The sequence below is a fragment of the Dendropsophus ebraccatus genome, chromosome 2 (assembly GCF_027789765.1).
Source record: "Dendropsophus ebraccatus isolate aDenEbr1 chromosome 2, aDenEbr1.pat, whole genome shotgun sequence".
Lineage (NCBI taxonomy): Eukaryota > Metazoa > Chordata > Amphibia > Anura > Hylidae > Dendropsophus > Dendropsophus ebraccatus.
This window is the reverse complement of record NC_091455.1, coordinates 54,279,398-54,295,672: the sequence shown is the minus strand read 5'-3', so window position 1 is coordinate 54,295,672 and position 16,275 is coordinate 54,279,398. Positions and strand designations below refer to the sequence as shown.

At 40.4% G+C, this 16,275-nt stretch overlaps 1 protein-coding gene across 1 annotated transcript in view; it reads right to left on the bottom strand.

Annotated features, from left to right (window-relative positions):
• Positions 1 to 16,275, bottom strand: part of TOX (thymocyte selection associated high mobility group box) — a 249,488-nt gene that overhangs the window by 90,170 nt on the left and 143,043 nt on the right. The window contains exon 3 of the mRNA XM_069960009.1: positions 15,297 to 15,539. Coding sequence (XP_069816110.1) covers positions 15,297 to 15,539 — 243 coding nt within the window. The remainder of the gene's footprint in view (positions 1 to 15,296; positions 15,540 to 16,275) is intronic.

The window sequence follows — 16,275 nt, the reverse complement described above, 5'->3', positions numbered from 1 at the left end:
AGTATGAGACTAACCTGAAATTATGACTCTCTCCAGGGGCCCCAAAGCAGCCACTTAGGTTGCCTCTATGATACATACATCCTTGTAAGCGACACTGTACTACTAATCGTACGTATAGTATGCATAGTTAACATTTTCTTGGTTCTGCAGACCCGTGTGGATACTTGTAAAAACTGTCTATATAGCAACTAATATGTAAAATATAAGGGTAGAAGATCCACAAAAGTTTTTTTTTAAGCATAAAGGTAAACAATGGGCCCATTCCAGTAGAGTTGCCCCCGGTATCTGCCTGCGTTTACTGGGTGCTGGATCTGGCCCTGATTACAAGTGTATTACTTGTCTGTCCATGTGAAGTAATCTTCCCAGAATGATTCATTTTAGCATAATTATTTTTTACAAGGCTAAAGGCAAGGATTTATTTCTACCTCCAGAGCTCGATATGTTTGCATACACTTAGCCTAAAATACCGCTATTGAATTAATTGCTGCGTAGAATAAAAAAAAAAAAAAAGAACGATCACATTCTAAAATAATATATTTGAAGCTTGAATGTGAAACAAATAAACCAGATGAAAATATAATTTATCAGAGTAGAAAGAGAAAAGCTAAATGTGACCCACCTAGCAGGAGGTCATAACCAATAACCATTTGTGAAAATGAAAATGGCCTGACTGAAACATAAAATGCAAATGACTGGTTTTTGGATTTAAGATTACAATTCAATTTGAAACATACGTAATTGTGGATCGCATGCACTATCGGTGTATAGGAATTGGAGTGCTCAAAGCTTATTCTTGTTCCTTTCTCTGCATGTTGTGCTATTGTGAGTGAGTGTACTATTAATACTAGTAGTATGTAATACAAAAGCTACATAGATATGAGTACGGACACAAACAATGTCAAGAGAAAACAGTAAAGACTATATGAAAATGGATCAGTTAAAGTAGGAGCTCTAATATCTTTTTATATATCTTTACTGTTTAAATATGTTAAAGGTTATATAAGGTTCAGGAGGTGTTTTTAATAAGGGCCATATTACACGGTCCGATATTCATTGTTCAGTCAATCCGAACCCGAACGTTCGGTATTTGATTAGCGGGGGCTGCTGAACTCTAAGGTTGTCTGGAAAACATGGATACAGCCAATGACTATATTCATGTTTTCCACATAGCCTTAGGGCTTTATCCAACTTCAGCAGCCACCGCTAATCATATGCCGAAAGTTCGGTTTCGGATCGACTCGAGCATGCTCGAGGTTCGCTCATCTCTATTAGAGATGTCTGTGCAGCCCTGGCTTTACATATAAGGTAAGCAACACTTTACCTTTCCACGCTCCCCGGATTCCTTCCTTCTGGCTTCTACCCACGTTCCACACAGCCACCGCTGGCAATTCTGAAACATCTCTGAAGTGACAAGTCAATCACTGGCCGAGATGAGACAGAGTCATGACCAGTGATTGTCTGAGCAGTATGTCACTGCAGAGGCGGCTTCAGAAGCTTTAGCTGTGGCTGCAGTGAGCAGGGGAAAGGACACCAGGGAGTCTAGCGAGGTAAAGTATAGCTTTATTTCTTTTCTCTGCACTTTCCCCAGCTGACGACCGCTCACTTCCTAGTGTATATGGAGCCATGCCTGGTGGGCAGCCAATAATTTTTTAACCCTGCTAAAAAAGAACGATAAGCTAATGATCGTGTCCTCAGCTGCTTGTTTACATGAGGCGATATCTGCCCAAATCGGCCTGACTGGGCAGATAACTGTTTATTGTAATAAGGCCCTAAGAAACAGAACATAAAAAAATTTAAGTTTGTTAGGGGAAAGTTTAAAAGGACATGGCTATCATTATACAAACATAAAATAATGGACGTTATTTGCCTTTAAATGATGGTCATCCAACAAAAAAGAAACGGCCTTTTTGAGTTTAAACATAGAGTCAATCTATATCTAAAATATCATTTTTCATGTACAACTGATTGGTTTGGGGTCATTCTTTTACGTAATTATGCATCAGTTTATAGACAGATGAATCTTCCCAATAACTGTCTGGTACCAGGCAGAAATAACTGTTCCTTTAATCAGGTTATTCAAGAACAAAGGTTTCCCACCATTATGTATGGCCATTATTTATTAAGCCCCAATTTAGTTCATTTGGACTGAGCTGTAACAGCCAAAGAACAGCGATGGCAAGTTACAGTAGGTGTTTCAAACCGGATTACTTTAGATATAGTAGGAGAATTTTTATATTTATAAGTTAAGGTTCAAGGTAGCCCTAGGGACAGTTGGCAGCCTTCTTTCTGTACAACTTATCTATCTTTTCAAATTCCAATATGTAAGCCTGTTAGGATTTACCCTGGTAACTTTAAAAAGTGCCATATACCTTTGAAAGCTGTTGGTCAAATGGCTAGATAACCGACAGTTAATCTTCTCCATTCCCGCGTTACTATAGCTTTATGTACGACAGGGACATTCAACTGTGAACTGGTAAGACTGAACATATTTCCAGTATATAACAAAAATGGAAAGTTAAATTAAATACAAAAATATGATTTACAAAATATTAAGGGTCGCATAAACAATGTAGAACTTTGATTCCAACATAAAGTCTACTTTAAAAAGTAAAAAAATAAAAAGCAAAAAACCCCCATCACAAAAAATGTGATTTACAATGTATCAGAATCCCATACGCTGTGAAATATGCTAGGTTTAGTGCAGTGAATTATTACTAAATGAGTTTCTACAGTCTATTCATCTGCATTTTATGTTTTTGCCAATTAAGTTTATGACTAATTACAACCAAACCTTCTCATATTTGATACATAACGTTATTCAATTTATTCAGCTGAAGATGTATGAAAAACTTTCTGAAAAGTCTATCTCCCTGTATTCATTAGTCTTAGAATGTTATACCTATTTGATGTATTTCACAAGAACATTTGATACAGTTCTTACATGTTACAGCCCAATAAATACACTGTTCCATGATTAAATGAGTTGGTGCTTTATTTCATTGTCATATATTGGATTAATATATTTACCTAAGGTGTCACTTTGGGTAGACATGGATATTACAGAATGCCATCCCTTATCTTTAGGCCATCTATTCTCTTCAAAATGCTCTTGCTGTAAGGCACTGTTCACACTGAGCAAAAATTACAGAACTCCAAAAATGGTGGAGAGGTCTGCTGCGGAATCCCGCCACACTCAGTGTCCTGCAGTGAGTGAATGGGAGGGCACCCGAGCGTCTGCTCCCGCAGCTCTCCGCTCTCCGCTCCAAAAAATGACATGTCAACAGGGGAGGGGAGGAAGCGGACATGTGTGCGCCCTCCCATTCACTCACTGCAGGACACTGAGCATGGCGGGATTCTGTGGCAGAGAGCTCCACTGCGGAATTCTACCGTTTTTTGCTCAGTGTGAACAGGGCCTTATAATCGAGATTATATTTTTGCGATCCAAGTTAAGTGTCATTTAGTAAACTAAGCACCATGGGGGGGGGGGGGGGGGGGGATTCATCATCTGAATGTTTTAGTGTGATCTTGCATATGTATGTGTGCATTTTTTTACAGCAGGGTTTTTATGTGAAATGTAAACATAATCACACACTTCTTATTAAATAGACTCTGTCAGTAGGTTTGCACTGCCCTATCTAAGGGTAGCATAAACTAGTGACAGAGAAGCTAAATGGAATGATTTATCACTTGTAATGTTTTGCAGTTGATTCTGAGATATCCTCCCAAAAACCGAGGACTGTGAGCACTGCACACTAGTCCTCTCCATTGTGTGCATGTGCTTAGTGGTTCTCGATATTCATGAGCACCAGCTCCCTCTGCCCACTGACTGCTGATTGGCAGTTGGAAATCTATATTATGTATATATACTGTGCATAAGACAGCTGTCAATCAGCAGCTGGAGTGGTATGGCACAAAATCTATTCTCCTGCATATCAGAAGACCATCTGAATAGAATAATGTAAGTAATACTTTGTTCTGTTCGGCATTTCTGTCACTACTTTATACTGCACTAATTTAGGGTAGCATAAACCTACTGACAGATTCTCTTTAAATCTCGATTACTTATGAGCCATGTGACTTGGCAGGTAGACTGGCGTATAAATTTGACAGGAGCTCGGATGAATAGGGATGGGCACAATTTGAGCACGCTCGAGTCCAATCATCTATCATTTGAATAACAATGGCTGAAGAAGTTAGATGCAGCCCTAGTGAGTTTGGGAAAACATGAATGTTTTCCAGGAATCACAGGGTTGCATCCAACTTCTTTAGATGCAAATGCTGAACAATCGAGCATGCTTGAATTGCGCTCATCTCTACTATTGAACAATGTTTTGTGAATTTTTTAAACAATAGCAAATGATGAATCACATGTAATGTCCTACACCATTTAAACCCTTCTCCACAGTCTAATTTGCATGGAAAAAAGACTGGTGCAAATAGAATACCCACAGCAATGAGAGTCATTTGCCTTGAACCCTCTTGGCTTCACTTAGAAGAGACACTGCCATTACAGTCCATGGCTCTGAAGAGCATCACATTCTCTATTAAACAATTCTCAGACCCAGACCATTTACTATAAGACCTAAGGCTATGTTCACACAATGTTATTTTTGTGTGAAAAACGGACGCTGACTGCAATGGAATCAGCGTCCGTTCTCTTCTGCAGGACGGCAATGCATTAAAGTCAATGCAATGCCATGGCTGTATGTACACATCGTTATTATGCACATGGGCGTTAAAATAATGTACATGCCTATTATTTCTGGGCACTGTCCACCGAATAGCGTCTGGAAATAATAGCTGTTCACACAACGTAAATTCAGTCGGCAGCCGCACTTTACATTGAGGTGAATAGTTAATTGATTTGCGGCCAAAAAAAAAAGAACGTTCCTGCAGCCGATACAGAGATATCGGCTGCAGGAACGGGCTAAATGCAGCCCGGCGGCCGTCAGTTTAACAGCGTCTGTTGCTATGCCATGGACGCTGTTAGTGTGAACATAGCCTTAGTGTGTTCAAGATCTGATCACTTTAAATATTTATTTCTTGAACAAAGTATTTTCCCAGACCATCTGTCTACTCTAAAGTTATCATTTTACTCCAATATTTCTCCATTCCTTTTAGATTTGCTTATCATATAAATTCAAATCTCAAATGAAACTAACAGAGGTATACAATGGATTCTACATGGTTTAAAAACTTTTAAGCTTTTCCATTTTAAATGCGAGTCTAAAAGCATCAGACTCAAGAACCCATAAACACTGCGAATAGCAAATTAGAACAACTATGAGCAAACAAGGAATAAGCAGAATTACTATTTATGTTTCGGATGTCATATCAGATTTTTCTTTGTACAAACTTATTGAATAGAATGGAATAATTTCTAAAATAAAAGGCTTGACTGATAAAGCTATGATAAATTGTGCAAAGAATATCTAATTATTCATTGCCTTTATCCCCCTGTCACATTGTTTAAAAGCATTTCTTTTTACACAATGTGACATCCATTTCATTTCAGACTAATGCTTGCGTTATTTGATATTGAAGTAATTAGACTTGACATCATCTATTCTTTACTGTCCTAAAAGAACTTCCAGACGGGTCCGCTGTTATGTTTTATGCATTACAAGAGCAAAATGCCACAATATTTTGGAAATATTTCTTCAGAAACCAGTAATCAAATTGTTTGTAATCAAATTTTCTGCTGAGCTTTGAAAGCTACATTATTCAATATGCTACTGATTCTTCTCTGTAATAGCAACATACTGTATTAGAAATGCATGCGGCTTTAATACATCTCCATTTGCTGATTTACAGCATTCCCAACAGACCCACGGAGAAAAAAAAATTGCTTTCCTTCTATATGCACTGCAGAAAACATATGTATGTGCTGCTTGTCAAAACAGTGATATCTGAGTACAAAGAAAATCAGTTCTGTCAAAGGGAAAAACACAGCAATTAAAAGACTCGCTTCAGCCCTTTGTTTGTTGTGTAACCTATTTGCATCATGGGAAAATGCCATGAGTTTGTCTTGAATAAAAAATTGAAACAAAACAACCGATTTCTATTATGGATTTATGTAATGTAATCATTCTTCGAGGTATTGGCTTGAAATAGGTGCTAACAAATGCTGTATACAAAAGGTATTATCTATTATCACGTTTTAAAGGGGTAGTCACATCTTAACAGTTATGGCATATCCACAGGATATATAAAAAATGTCTAATATATGAGGTTCCCACTGCTGGTTTGAGGTACCCCGGGTTCTGTCTGAAGGGCTCTGGAAGCCAATGACAGCAAAACCACCATTAATAGTGATATACAAGGGTAAGGGCAGCTGCTAGCAGCAATTTATGTAATGATCCCTTATAGCTAAGCCTGTATCCATAATTAGGTAAGTGGGGGGTTGGAGGTCAAACATAGTACTTAAAGGGGTAGTGCCGTGCTACACATTTATTCACTAAATAACACACATTACAAAGTTATACAACTTTGTTATTTAAGTGAATGGCCCCCTTCCCCGTGTTCCTCCCACCCTCAGAAGTGTGATGCATTATACTCACCGACCCGGCCCTCATCTTGAGACAATGACGTCATCTTCAGGAGGCCGGCCGGACCGCTACAGCCCTCCCTCATGACGGCCACCCTCTGGCGCGTCATCAGCTGATCAGCCTCCTAAAAATGACGTCATTGTCACAAGATGGTGGCCGGGGTCGACAGTAATGCGATAAGTTTAATGCACCACACTTCCGAGGGTGGGAGGAACACAGAAAGGGGGCCATTCACTTACATAACACACATTACAAAGTTGTATAACTTTGTAATGTAAGTTATTAAGGGAATAAATGTGTTACACCGCATTACCCCTTTTAAAGCGAATGTACGATTAGGTACATTGCTTTGGTTTTTTTTTCACATGAATGGATCAGCTCCGGTGCAGGGATGCTGGTGGTGCAGTCCTTTTTCTTCACCGCCGCCCAGTTTCTGCGCACGGCGACGGTCTATTCCCAAGCACCGGCCTATTCCCAAGCACTGAGGGTGGGCCCGCTGGGCCCCCAGTGTGTTGATACACCCTCCCCTCTGTGATGCGGCTCCATTAATTCTAATAGAGCCACGTCACAGATGGGAGGGGGATTGTCACACTGGAGGTTGGATGGCCCGCTCCCAGTGCTTCATGCCAGGCTGGTGCTTGGGAATAGACCAGCGCTGTGTGTGTGAACTGGACAGCATCCCGGCACCGGAGTGGATCTATTCATGTAAAAAAGAAACAAAGCTATGCACCTAATGGTAAATTCACTTTAAGGCTGGATTCACACGCTGTAACTGTGCGGCTGTATTTTTTATGCGGCTGTAAATGTGCGGGTGAAACTACTGCCGTGGGAAAAAATAGACATGCGGCTCAAAACATACGGTCATTTACTTGGAAATCTGGTTCAACTAAAAATAACAAATAAAATGTTAAGAAAGTGATGCAAACACCTCTGGATGCATCTGGGAAAGCAGGGAACACAGTTTACATGAATTGCTATTACCGGGGTTTGCGATCCTCTGCACTATAGCCGATGTCTCTCATGGTTAATATATTGAATTAATAAAACACATTTTCTGTCTAATAAAGTCCCTTTTATTGTTCAATAATTAAATGTAAACGATTCCATCATTTTGCAATTAAATATACTGTTAAAATAAATATATATATAAATAAATGTATATTTATATATATATTTATTTTTTGACAGTATATTGAATTGCACAATGATGGATTCGTTAGAATTAAATTATTGAACAAAGAAACTGTATTTATTTAAAGGAAAATGTGTTTTCTTAATTAAATATTAATTAGTACAGGAAGCTCTATAAGCCGGTAATTCATATTCCCGGCAATAGAGCATTCTGTACTAATCATCACTTTACTTTACTCAAAACATCAAATGTTTCTTCTAATTATGTTATCACAATAGCATTATTAGAAGAAACATTTAGAATTATATGTGCGCTCAGCTGATTGGCTGTTCGGCTGAGCGCACGTATAATGAGCCGGTCCGAAGCACAGTGACTTCATTGTGCTGCGGACCAGCGAAGAGGACACATCGGGGTGAGTATAGAGCTCTCCCCACCCCCTCCCCAGCACTGCACCCCTCCCAGCAAGGAAGGGGGGTCACTTAACCCCTTCCTTGCTGGGATGGGTGCAGTCTGACATCAGTCTGGCCCCCCGGGGGTTAAGGGGGATGCAATACATCCTCCCTTAACCCCTTGGGGGTCAGACTGTAAGCAGCGATCTGTAAAGATGCTGCATACTGTAAGGAGCACAACACCGCTCACAATGATGGGTGTTGTGCTCCTGTTTGTGTGTTTTTTGTGTGTTTCTCCCTTTTTGTTTTTCAGATATCGGTATCCTGGGGATTACGTCGGATTCCATGGACTACGTCGATGACCAGCGGTTGTTCTTTGAATTTTTTAAATAAAATGGTCAATGAGGGGTGTGGGGGTGTTTTTATTTGAATAAAATTTTTTTTAAACTTGTGTCTTGTCTTTATTTCTTTACTTTTTAGACTTAGTAGTGGAAGCCGTCTAATAGACGGAATCCATTACTAAGTTGGGGCCTAGTGTTAGCCGGTATAAAATGGCTAACACTAACCCCCTATTATTACCCCAGTACCCAATGCCACCAGGGGTACTGGGAAGAGCCGGGTGCCAGTGGTCCCGGAGCGTCAAAATTGGCGCTCCTGGACCGGGCGGCAGCAGGCTGGTAAGACTTAGGCTGGGGAGGGCCTAAACCAATGGCTCTTCCCACCCTGGTGTTACCAGGCTGCTGTCGTTTGGTTTTTAACCCGGCTGGTTATAAAAATAGGGGGGACCCTATGCGTTTTTTTTTTTAAAATAAATAAATAATTAAAAAAAAACGCATAGGGTCCCCCCTATTTTTATAACCAGCCGGGTTAAAAACCAAACGACAGCAGCCTGGTAACACCAGGGTGGGAAGAGCCATTGGTTTAGGCCCTCCCCAGCCTAAATCTTACCAGCCTGCTGCCGCCCGGTCCAGGAGCGCCAATTTTGACGCTCCGGGACCACTGGCACCCGGCTCTTCCCAGTACCCCTGGTGGCATTGGGTACTGGGGTAATAATAGGGGGTTAGTGTTAGCCATTTTATACCGGCTAACACTAGGCCCCAACTTAGTAATGGATTCCGTCTATTAGACGGCTTCCACTACTAAGTCTAAAAAGTAAAGAAATAAAGACAAGACACAAGTTTAAAAAATTTTTTATTCAAATAAAAACACCCCCACACCCCTCATTGACCATTTTATTTAAAAAATTCAAAGAACAACCGCTGGTCATCGACGTAGTCCATGGAATCCGACGTAATCCCCAGGATACCGATATCTGAAAAACAAAAAGGGAGAAACACACAAAAAAAACACAAACAGGAGCACAACACCCATCATTGTGAGCGGTGTTGTGCTCCTTACAGTATGCAGCATCTTTACAGATCGCTGCTTACAGTCTGACCCCCAAGGGGTTAAGGGAGGATGTATTGCATCCCCCTTAACCCCCGGGGGGCCAGACTGATGTCAGACTGCACCCATCCCAGCAAGGAAGGGGTTAACTGACCCCCCCCTTCCTTGCTGGGAGGGGTGCAGTGCCAGGGAGGGGGTGGGGAGAGCTCTATACTCACCCCGATGTGTCCTCTTCGCTGGTCCGCAGCACAATGAAGTCACTGTACTGCGGACCGGCTTATTATATGTGCGCTCAGCCGAACAGCCAATCAGCTGAGCGCACATATAATTCTAAATGTTTCTTCTAATAATATTATTGTCATAACATAATTAGAAGAAACATTTGATGTTTTCATTAAAGTAAAGTGATGATTAGTACAGAATGCTCTATTGCCGGCATATGAATTCACGGCTTATAGAGCTTCCTGTACTAATTAATATTTAATGAATAAAACACATTTTCTTGGAAATAAATTCAGTTTCGTTGGTCAATAATTTAATTCTAACGAATCCATCATTGTGCAATTCAATATACTGTCAAAAAATAAATATATAGATAAATATACATTTATTTATATATCTATTTTTTTTAACAGTATATTTAATTGCAAAATGATGGATTCGTTAGAAATAAATTATTGATCAACGAAAGTGTCTTGATTACAAATAAAATGTCTTTGATTAATTTAATATATTAACTATTAGAGGCATCGGCATTCGGCATCATTGCCGGCTATTTTTGAAGTACTCCGTACGGACCGCCTGTCAATCCACGGCCGCATGTCCAGCCGCAAACAATGGTCTTGTTCATTTTTTACGGGTTCGTTTACGATAGGGCCGTAGATTCAGAGATAGTGTGCACTGTGCAGCCGCATATCCTATACTTCCCAGCATACACACGAACCATCAAAAATACCGCCGCACAATTACAGCCGCACATACAGCCGCACTCTTACAACGTGTGAACCGAGCCTAAAGGAAAAAAATGCTTCATCAAGAGATATTCTGTTTATTGTAGACAAAGTAGGGATATGCAATTTCTGTAAATAGATGTGGAGAAAGTAAATTAGTTGCATGATGCCAGGTATTAGGGATGGTCCGAACCCGCCAAGGTTCGGGTTCGGCTGAACCCGAACGCTCGGCATCGGATTCCCGCTGTCTGCCCGCTCCGTGCAGCGGGCGGATACAGCGGGAGGACCACCTGGAAAACTGTCATACAGCCTATGGCTATGGCTGTATCCCAGTTTTACAGGCATTCCTCCCACTGGATCCGCTCGCTGCACGGAGTGGGCAGACAGCGGTAATCATTGCGGAGGGTTCGGGTTCGTACGAACCCCGTCCGAACCAGGTTCGGACCATCCCTACCAGGCATTTATTCAAAAAGTGAAGGCACTTTTGATTGGTTGATTTTGTTAACTGATCCAAGGATTTCGTTTTACAACCCTTTTCCCCTTTCCGGTTACACTAATGGTAAAAAAAAAAAAAGTAGGCTCAATATAAAAATAAAGTTCAAGTTAAAGTGGGTGGGAGATATAACGTACAATTTATTTGTCCGTCAGTTATTGAACATGTATTGAGCCTTTAGTTGTAAAACCATAAAACCATGCACACATGCTAATTGTTGGGAAAGCTGGGAGATGGACCTCAATGATCTATAAATAAGCCAAGGACAGACCACCAATACCAAAGTCCCAGAAAACCTTTTTAGAAACACAGACATTTCTGGCCTTATAGTAATTCCCTTTTTCCTTCGGATAGATATTCTGTATATTTATCTCAGGCATGTACTGTATATATTCCCTTCTTGTTGATATTTCCCCTCTGCTTCAGCTTCCTTGTTTTTTTGTGTTTATTTTCCAATTAAACATGCTTTAATCCTTAACCATATTTAAGTCTTTAACATACTGTATATAAACATTTTCATCATGCCTCCCCCCCCTCCATTATTGCCTCCAGGCTAAACAAGTTATGGTTTACACTGTGTTCTTACTGGACGGCCGCCAGTTAACAACAAATAATGGATGTTATTATAAAATTTCATGTTAAATGACCACCGTCAAATAAAAATGTGCTGTATGTCCTGCAGGGAGTGGTACATTATTTCCAGTCTGACACAGTGCTCTATGCTGCCACCTCTGTCCGTGACAATAAACTATGTAAAGCAGGAGAGGTTTTCTATGGGGATTTGCTAATGCTCTGGACAATTCCTATCACACACAGAGTTGGCAGCAGAGAGCACTGTGTCAAACTGGAAAGAATACACAACCTGAGGATAGGTGTGTTCCTGTTCCTGAAAGAAAGCAGATATGTTTTTTTTTTAATTCTGGAAAACCACTTTAAGGCTATGTTCACACTACGTGAGAGACCGGCCGTTCCGTGACCTGGCTGAGTCGCGGAATGGCCGGTCTCTGCAAAGATCACTCCGACCCGTACTTAAAGCGACTCTGTACCCACAATCTGACCCCCCCCCCCCAAACTGCTTGTACCTTCAGATAGCTGCTTTTAATTCAAGATCTGTCCTGGGGTCCGTTTGGCAGGTGAGGCAGTTATTGTGCTAAAAAACAACTTTTAAACTGGCAGCCCCGTTCCCTACGGGAGTGGCCTAGATTGTGTATGCATTAGGCTGGCACAACCTCTCTGTCCCTTCTCCCCGCCCTCCTCATTGTTAGGAATGCTCCAGGCAGATTGCCTACTATTCCTCACCTGTGTCAGCACAGCACATGGGCTTGATCGTTAAGGCATCTGTGCAATGTTCAGCATGGAGAAAATGTTCCAGTGGCATTCCTAATGATGAAGAAGGTGGGGAGGAGGGACGGAGGGGTTGTTCAAAGTTAGGGCACAGATACTCACGTAGGGCACAGGGCTGCCAGTTTAAAAGTTGTTTTTTAGCACAATAACTGCATCACCTGCCGAACGGATGGCAGGACAAATCTTGGATTAAAAGCAGCTATCCGAAGGTACAAGTGGTTTTGGGGGGGTCGGATTGTGGGTACAGAGTCGCTTTAAGTACCGGCAAGATGTGAAGTTCTAATGCGGACACATCAGCGTGCCCACATCAGAACTTCACACATTGCCAAATAAAGCCTGTGTGTGAACTGACAGGTCTTTCTGCGGCCACAATTCATTGAATTGCGGCTGCAGAAAACTGACAGGTCAGTTCTTTGCAGCGCCGTATGGGATCCTGGCCGGAGTGTATACTATGTGTATACGCTCTGGCCGGGATCCCATAGCAGTAAAGGCAGTGTTCCACACTGTACAAAGTACGGCCATTGTTGCTGATGGCAACAACAGCCGTACTTTTACGTAGTGTGAACATAGCCTAAAGGAAAATATTTGGGTAAACCAAGGAAGATGTCACAGTTTCATTAAGAAGTCAGCGAAATGAAAAGGGATTTAGGGAAAAGCAAAATAAAATGCAGCACAACAGGAGAAGAGGAGATGTGGAGGATTGGATGAAAGTCATGATGCCAGAATGTTCAGCTACTGTATTTAATAAACCTTCCTATATGTCATTTATGTGGTTGGTGTATTTTTAAATAAGTAAAAAAAAATTGTATGAACTATCTCTAAATGAGGCAATCCAATGATTTTTGTTAGGGGCTGTAGTCACTAAATAGGGACCATATGAAATCACAACTGTAAGCAAGAAATAGGCATGAATATAATAGTGGGCAATTGAAAACTCCTACAATTTGTTTTAGAGAGTATTAGTCCAACTGTGTATAGAAAATAGGTTCACAGTCATGTGAAAAAGCAAAGACGCCCTATGAAAGGTTTTTACATACATAATGCGTGCCTGATAATAAACCACTGAATATACACTATATATATATATATATATATATATACATACACACAATGTGAATATATAATGTAATCTATTCAAAGTTTTATATGTATGTATAGAATGTGTAGATAAGTCTATCTCATTTAGACAACCCATCGCCCAATGTACGGTGTGAAAAGGGTTGGTGAATATGTTCAATAGTCTATAAATGTAAAGCTATTACCCTGAAAACAGGTTGCCAAGGAAACAGCCAAATTGAGGGATTGCAATGTTATTTCATCTCCCAATCCAGAAGTTTCTTCCACAGTGAAACGTTAACAACCCAACTGTGGAACGATTCATAAGTCTATAACATATCTTCACATTTCAAAATCAAATTAACAATTATGTAAGGACTGAAGACAGTGAATACTGAAAATAACCATTCTCCAAGTGGTGGAAAAATGCATAAAGAATACATTGAACAAAACACTTTTTTAAAAATATTTCATAGTGTTTTTTCACACATCGTTTTTCTTTATAAAATAAACTGCCAGATGATGTCCATTACCTATAACTTTCCATGTGAAGAAATAGTTGTGCAGTGCTTTAGTAGGGATTAATGCAAAGGGACCAAAACTGGTTTTATTTCGCTATGTTCACACAATGTATTTTTTCATTTAATAACGGCCGTTGTTGCAGATTGTAACACCGGCTGTTATTAATTGAATACATACATTGCATTTACTTCAATGGAATCCCGTCAGGGATTCCTTATGGCCACAACCTAAACTGACATGTCAGTATTGTGTGGCTGATATCAATTGAATAGGGGCCACACAAGACTGACAGAGCAGACAATGGCTCCGGACGCACTTTACATTGTCTGCTATTGTGAATTGGGATGCAGGCGCACACGGATGCACCCGCATCCCAATTAAAAAGAAATGGTTTATCTGGCCAGTAATACAGTACCAGCCGGGATGAACTTTACTGACACCGGCTGTTCTGTGACACACGGCCTGTGTCATACATAGTGTGAACCCGGCCTAAGAATGCAAATTTTTCTTTTCATTTAAAATATCACATAGAAATATTAAAGAGTACCTGGCATTAAAAATAACCTTTGAGATGTCATCAGGAATCTCAAAAATTATTAATCGCAGTGTATCCCAATGCTGAGACCTGCTGCGATCAGGACATATAGCCAAGAAGAGAGCATGTGGCCATAGGATTCATTCCCTGGCTAAGTCTGTCAATGTAAGTCTTGGAGGTTACACTTTTGGAATTAGCTAGGGGCCGAAGAGTGGATGGCACTGTCGCCACACTCTCTCCTCGGCTATATCTCCTGATTTCAGCGGGTCTCAGCAGTAAGACTGCTGCTGCGATCAATAACTTTTGATATGCCTGATGGTATTTTAGTTGTATTTTTTTTCTATTATTTTATATTTTTAAAAAATATTATAAAAAAAACAACAAAAACAAACGAGGCTTAAGGGTATGTTCACACATGTTCAGTAAATGGGATGCCTCGCGCGCCTCATTGCTCATGTCAATTCTTGGAGGTCCGCAAGGCATCCCATTGACACACTGAGGCAGGCAGGATTCCTCTGGAGGGGCCCCGCCGCGGAATTCCGTCTGTTTTACTTAGTGTAAGCCAAACTAAAAGCTTAACAATGCTCCAATGACCCAGTGCTAAGTCTGTTATAGACCCCACCAACCATTGCATTCATTAGGGGCAGAGATACCTTAGGGCACCTTCAAGTCAGGGGCCTGGATAAGACCAAAATCACAGTCCCCCTCCCCCCATAGGTAAATAAGTTCAGTGATATAGTGAAACCACTTATTTAAACTGTAATAATGATTGGAAATATTTCTACATTGATTGGGAGGCAAAACAAATACTCGCTGGTTTTCATTAGAATTTGAAGACAATTAGATTAGTGTTGATGGAATTTACGTACGACCTGTCTAATACATTGCAGATGTAATACACCAGCAGAAAGAACAGTACATTTCAATAACATGTCTCTTACCACGGCAAGGGAGTTCGAAATGAGAGACCCATCTTGGCTTAGCATGTTTGATACTGTAATCGCAGGCAAATCCATATTTTGTGGATGAAACTGAAGCAGACCATTCTGATTCATTGGATGACAAAGGGAGGAATATCCTGACTCTGCCTCCGACAGAGGGACAAGAGCGTGTTCTGGCATTGAGGGAGGTGTAATAGGCGGGATGTTAAAGTCTTCATTCTCTAGACTGTGTCCAGGATAAGTCTGTAAAGTGAAAACACTGTATATATTTACTCAGGTATCACAGCAATCACAAACATACTGCACTTATTTTCCAAGTAAAGTTATTTCTACTCAATAAAAGCACAAGTTAAATCCTAATAGATGATGGGGCTGCTCTTTTAGTGTTTTGTTTGGAACTCTATTCCCCCAAAGGCATAACAAAGTCTGGCATTTGTAGAATTTCCATTAGGCACAGTTTTCTCAAGAATCAAAAATCATTTAATAAATTCCTAGGGCCCCATTAAGATTCTTGCAGAGTCGTATTATTGCTGTATATCTTTTTCTCCAGGTCTGGGGAAAACAAATGTAATTTACAAAATCAACATTTGATCAGAAATGCTTTTACCGTACTGGCAAAATACACGTGAACGTTTTTATAAAATCGTTGAATGGCAGAAATTTTAATACGACACAAAATTTATATAAACATTGATTTAATATATTATAAAATTAAAGGCCAGTTTATTATGAGTAAAAGGACAGATGATCTATATAGTTCTAATATATAGGCCAAATGTTACTACAGACGTAGTAAGCCAGTGCCTATAGGTGGTACAAACAAGGGCGGTTACTTGAGATGAGAGAACCTCAGGCACACTTGGATTTGTCCATACCTGAATGCTTGGCATTTGATTTCCAGGACTTCCTAGGGCTTCAGCCACTGGTAATCAAATACCGAGCGTTCAGGTTCAGATCATCTCTAGTGGTTACTAAAGAA